General features: G+C 44.2%; 1 protein-coding gene across 3 annotated transcripts; it reads left to right on the top strand.

Moving 5' to 3' along the window:
* Positions 1-808: 808 nt before the first annotated feature.
* LOC110497236 (zinc finger protein 16-like) lies at positions 809-5493 on the top strand. Of its 3 annotated transcripts, none has more exons than XM_036954165.1 (5): positions 809-938; positions 1261-1549; positions 3101-3237; positions 3588-3684; positions 4130-5493. In XM_036954165.1, the coding sequence occupies exons 2-5, from the start codon at positions 1285-1287 to the stop codon at positions 5329-5331; spliced, it is 1701 nt and encodes a 566-aa protein (XP_036810060.1). In that variant the 5' UTR covers positions 809-938; positions 1261-1284; the 3' UTR covers positions 5332-5493. The 3 variants fall into 3 exon arrangements, with proteins under 3 accessions (XP_036810060.1, XP_021428918.1, XP_021428917.1); XM_021573243.2 differs by having other exon boundaries at positions 842-938; positions 1298-1549; positions 4130-5492; XM_021573242.2 differs by lacking the exon at positions 809-938 and having other exon boundaries at positions 945-1549; positions 4130-5492.
* The last annotated feature ends 626 nt before the right edge of the window (positions 5494-6119 follow it).

Here is a 6119-nt window from a genome sequence, read left to right as displayed (position 1 = left end):
GAGTTGGTCTTTTACCAAATAGGACTATCGTCTGTATACCCCACCTACTTTGTCACTACACAACTGATTGTCTCAAACGCATTAAGGAAAGGAATTCCACATATTAACTTTTAAGAAGGCACACCTGTTAATTAAAATGCATTCCAGGTGACTACCTCATGTAGTTGGTTGTGAGAATGCCAACAGTGTGCAAAGCTGTCATCAAGGCAAAGGGTGGCTACATTGAATAATCTCAAATATAAAATACATGTACATTTTTTAAAACACTTTTTGGGTTACTAAATTATTCCACGTGTGTTATTTCATAGTTATGATGTCTTCACTATCATTCTACAATGTAGAAAATAGTAAAAACAAAGAAAAACCACTTGAATGAGTAGGTGTGTCTAAACTTTTGACTGGTACTGTATGTGTTCCAGAGGAGACTGTTCCAGAGTAGAGAGACCCAGAGTAGTAATTGTACTTGAATACTTGCAATGTCTGCTTTGCAGGTGGGAAGATGCAAGTTAGTTACCTGAAAAATATTTTATCTCTCAATGTTCATCTTAAAGTGCACCAAATTCATGCATTTAGTTGTTGATATTAATTTTTTTTGTTGGCAGCGGTTCTCTTCAACCCACACTTTCATATGAATCTACAATATATTCATATTTCCTCCGAGCAATTACAGGGTTGATCAGAATTGGCCTATGTTGGTGATATGACTTCTTCTTCTTTTATGGACTCGGCGCACATTGCTTTGTGTGACGCATTGAGTGATGGCTGAGATAAATTGCTTTGTACATTTCCTGTCAATTGACACAATAAATGAAGGTCGTCTTTTTAACTCGAATAAGGTAACGTTCCAACGTAGAATGTCCCACTACCCGACCCGTTAGTTTGTTTCCGGAATTACATTTTTTGGGGGTGGATGCTTATTGTGTTGACTGGCTAGCAAAGTAAGTGCCGAGCCAACTACCATAGCCTTGCTTTCTCTCAATACCTCTGGTATTTGTATTTATGCGAATAGGCTCATATACTGTAAATACATATACAGATTCTGGTCTTATATCTCGAAATTATATATTTTTTAAAAAATGCATTAGGTAGAGACCACAACATCCAACAGTAACGTTTGCTAGCATGCTAACACAGACAAAAGTGGTTTAGTTACCTGTATCTTTGCAGCTAATTTTAGCGATTTTTCCTTTTGATATACGGAATCGTAACACTGACCAACCTGAACAAAAGTAGCTAAAAGTTACTATCTCTTAACTGTAGCTAGCTGCTCATAGACACTTTGCCATGATGTCCGCAGCCATCATAACCTTCCAGTCGCAGCTCTCCGGGGTCATGGAGACGGTCCTTAAGTCAGCCATGTACGAGATCACCAGGCTGGTGGAGGATAGTTTCCTGGAGGAGGTGTCCCGGAACCGGGAGCAGGTCGAGTCACTGAAGAAGCGGCTGCAGTGGTCGGAGAACAGAGAGGGAGACCAGAGGGGGAAGTGTGGGGACTGTGGGAGAGCTGGCAAGGAAGGTCATGAGATAAGATTAGGAACTTCACAGACAGGTGAGAAGAGAGACATCTAACGACACAGTACCAGTCAAAAGTTTGGACACACCTACTCATTCTAGGGTTTTTCTTTATTTTGTATTATTTTCTACATTGTAGAATAATAGTGACATCAAAACTATGAAATAACACATGGAATCATGTAGTAACCCAAAAAGTGTTAAACAAATCTTAACTTATTGTACATTTTAGATTCTTCAAACTAGCCGCTTTTAATTAACAGCTTTGCCTTCGCTTGGCATTCTCTGAACCAGCTTCACCAGGAATGCTTTTCCAACATTCTTGAAGGAGTTTCCACAAATGCTGAGCACTTGTCGGCTGCTTTTCCTTCACTCTGTGGTTCAACTCATCCCAAACCATCTCTATTGGATTGAGGTCAGGTGTTTGTGGAGGCCAGGTGCAGCACTCCATTACTCTCCTTCTTGGTCAAATAACTCTTCCACAGCCTGGAGGTATGTTAGGTCATTGTCCTGTTGAAAAACAAATGATAGTCCCACTAAGCGCAAACCAGATGGGATGGCATATGGTTGCAGAATGCTGTGTTAGCCATGCTGATTAAGTGTGCCTTGAATTCTACATAAATCACATACGGTGTCACCAGCAAAGCACCGTTACACCTCCTTCATGCTTCCCAGTCGGAACCACAAATGCGGAGATCATCCGTTCACCTACTCTGCGTCTCACGAAGACACAGTATTTGGAACCAAAAGTCTCAAATTTGGGCTCATAAGACCAAAGGAACGATTTCCACCAGTCTAATGTCCATTTCTCATGTGTCTTGGCCCAAGCAAGTCTCTTCTTATTATTGGTGTCCTTGAGAAATGGTTTCTTTGCAGTAATTTGACCATGTAGACCTGATTCAGGTAGTCTCCTCTAAATTGTTGATTTTGAGATGTCTGTTACATGAACTCTGTGAAGCATTTATTTGGGCTGCAATTTCTGAGGCTGTTAACTCTAATGAACGTATCCCATGCAGTAGAGGCAACTCTGCGCTTTGCGACTGCACTTGAAGAAACATGACAAGTCCTTGACATTTCCTGGATTGACTGACCTTCATGTCTTAAAGTAATAATTGACTGTCATTTCTCTTTGCTTATTTGAGCTGTTCTTGCCATAATATGGACTTGGTCTTTCACCAAATAGGGCTGTCTTTTGCATACCTCCCCTACCTTTTCACAACACAACTGACAGGCTCAAATGCATTAAGAAGAAAATAAATTCCACAAATTAACTTTTAATAAGGCACACCTGTTAATTGAAAACCGACCTCAACTGGAATGAGTATGTTTGTCCAAACTTTTGACTGGTTATATATATATATATATACGGAGGAATCACTGAAGTGGGGCTGCTGTAATGTGTACCTTTTATACTTTGGTGATCACTGACCAGACAGTATTGGTTTAAGGAAGGAGTCAGTCATGGGTGGTGGTGGCATCTTAATAAGATGTTTCCTTTCCTTCATCTGATGTGAGGTGACTCCATTATCCACAATGTTACTTACCTTTTACTCCAAATGAAACGTTCTCTTTGTTTACCTGTGGCCAGGTGTGGAGAGGGGGCGTGGCCTGAAGCAGGAGAAGGTATCAGGGGAGGAGTGGAGCAGCTGTGGGGGTGTGGCCAGGGAAACAGCCTTAAATGATCTGGAGGAGGCTGAGGCCACCAGCCCTAGGAGAATCTCTGAGGTAGGTAGGGGACTGACTAAACACATGGAGGCTGAGGCCACCAGCCCTAGGAGAACCTCTTGTATCTAGGGGAATTAAACACCTGTGACGGGTGCAGTGCTACAGAAAGTTCAGTTAGAAATGTTATTTTAAAGGATATATTAGAACAGATAGTCTGTGATGAAGAATTGGGCAGCCTTTTTAAAACCTCTCCTCATATTTGAACTGTTCCAGTTCTGGGCTGCAGCAAAGTTGTGTGATGTCTGGGGGTCCCAGAGGAGAATTCTGAGTAGAGAACCATCATGGCTATTCAATCACTGTCCGTTTATCCATCATTTAGTCAGAATCAACTCATTCATTTCCTCTTCCAGTCCACAGAGGTCGGAGATCAGAAGCTGGACAGTCTGCTGAAAGAGGAGGCTCTCCACAACACTGAGCTACAGGAGAGATGGGAGTTCTGCCTGGATGGTGAGTCAGGAGTTTACAACAAACATAAGACAATAGCCAACCTTTATGATAATAAGAGTAACTTATAATATGCTGTGTCATTTCAAATGTATTCATTAATACACATGTCAACATGAAACTGTAAGTACACATTTAACATTACAGTTACTCTACTACTGTTTCTACTCTTGCCAATGCCTTAAATCACGTGTCAAACTCTTTCCACAGAGTGTCTGTGGGTTTCGCTCCTTCCTTGTACTTGATTGATGAATTAAGGCCACTAATTATTAAGGAACTCCCCTCACCTGGTTGTCTAGGTCTTAATGGAAAGGGACATTTAAAAAAAACAGCAGACACTAGGCCCTCTATGGAATGAGTTTAACACCCCTGTCTTAAATGTTTCTAGTAATTCTAATGTCGTTAAATATTAATGCTTCTAATGCCACATGTACTCTATGTTCTTCAGAGGCTGATGGTTCAGACGTCTCTGGGCCCAGTAAGAGTTTTATTCAGCAGGATCTACATCAGTGCCAAGATGAGTGGAGATCCAGTCTAGACCAGAGGCCTGAACCACCAGGCCCCGAGGGAGACTCAGGGGACCCCACCGACCCTCTTTACCGCCCCCACTACAGCATGGAGGAACTAGGGGGTGACTTTGATAAGTCTGGTTACTGCAGTGGCGGTAGTGGCGACCATCTTCTAGACATGGAAGGGCTGGATAGGCTTCCTGGTTCTCCGTCTCGTCTGGGGGAGCTGAGCTACGGAGCTGTGGGTCACTACCAAGTGAACCTGGGGGGGTTTAAGGGGGGCGACCATCGCTCCCACATGCCTGGCCCCCATCGGATCCGGAGGGAGCAGGTGGAGTCGCCAACGCCATCTCCCCACCCGGAGGTGGGAGACCTGAACTGCCTGTTGATAAACGAGGAGGGGTACCTGCAGGACTCCAGTGTCTTGTACCCTGAACACGGTGTCCCAGAGTCAGGTAACAGAGCCAGCCACCGAGCCATCCACTCTGGAAGCTCAGCCCACAACAACAACACAGAGAGCCCGTATGATGCCGCTGACGATTTTGGACACTCTCTAAACCTCAGAGATCGTTCACAAGAGCAGGTAACAGGAGGAGGGGGGAGGCGTCATGCCTGCAATCAATGTACCATGAGCTTCCCAGACGCTGGTTCCCTCAAGGACCACAAGCAGACACACAAAACGGGGAGAGGGTTGAGTTCAGGGTCTGGGCCTCCATACTCCTGCACCCAGTGCGGTAAGACCTTCACCCAGGCCTGCAACCTCAAGGTCCACCAGCGGGTCCACCAGGCAGAGGGACTCCACCTCTGCAGCCACTGCTCCAAGGGCTTCACCTCCTTCTCCGACTTGAAGAGGCACAAGTGCAGCCAGACCACAGACAAGCCCTACTGCTGCTCCATCTGTGGGAACAAGTTCAGTCGGCTCTGGAACCTCAAGCTGCATCAGCGCATTCACACGCAGGAGAAACCCCACCGCTGCACTATGTGTGACAAGAGCTTCACGCGGGTGGACATTTTGAAGGTACACCAGCGCACACACACTGGGGAGAGACCGTACTGCTGTGCTGTGTGTGGACTCTGCTTCAAACGACTGGCCCATCTAAAGTTACACCAGCACAAACACAGGCCGGATTTCCTGGCCTGAGCGGTGGCCTAGAACAGTGATTTCAACTCTGTGAGGCATGGGTTCCGCCAATTTCTTTAAAATATATATATATATACTTACAGTCCATTCAAAAGTTTGGACACACCTACTCATTCAAGGATTCTTCTATATTTTTACAATTTTCTACATTGTAGAATAATAGTGAAGACATCAAAACTATGAAATAACACATGGAATCATGTTGTAACCAAAAAAAGTGTTAAACAAATCAAAATATAATGATTTATTTTTTCAATCTACATTTTTCAAGTTTCTTCAAGTGCATTGGCAAAACCATCAATCGCTATGATGAAACTGAATCTCATGAGGTCCGCCACAGAAAAGGAAGACCCAGAGTTACCTGGTCGATGACATTCGATGGATTGGACATTAGACTGGTGGAAATCTGTCCTTTAGTCTGATGAGTCCAAATTTGAGGTTTTTGGTTCCAACCACATGTGTGGGTCCCACCGTGAAGCATGGAGGAGGTGGTGTGGTGGTGCTTTGCTGGTGACACTGTATGTGATTTATTTTGAATTCAAGGCACACTTAACCAGCATGGCTACCACCACATTCTGCAGTGATATGCCATCCCATCTGGTTTGTGCTTAGTGGGACTATCATTTGTTTTTCAACAGGACAATGACCTAACACACCTCTAGGCTGTGTAAGAGTTATTTGACCAAGAAGGAGAGTAATGGACTGCTGCATCAGATGACCTGGCCTCCACAAACACCTGACCTCAACCCAATAGAGATGGTTTGGGATGAGATGGACCGCAGAGTGAA

Source organism: Oncorhynchus mykiss, chromosome 19 (genome assembly GCF_013265735.2).
Source record: "Oncorhynchus mykiss isolate Arlee chromosome 19, USDA_OmykA_1.1, whole genome shotgun sequence".
In the NCBI taxonomy this organism is placed as follows: Eukaryota; Metazoa; Chordata; class Actinopteri; order Salmoniformes; family Salmonidae; genus Oncorhynchus; species Oncorhynchus mykiss.
The sequence above is the reverse complement of the archived record's forward strand: the minus strand, read 5'-3'. Positions and strand labels throughout refer to the sequence as shown.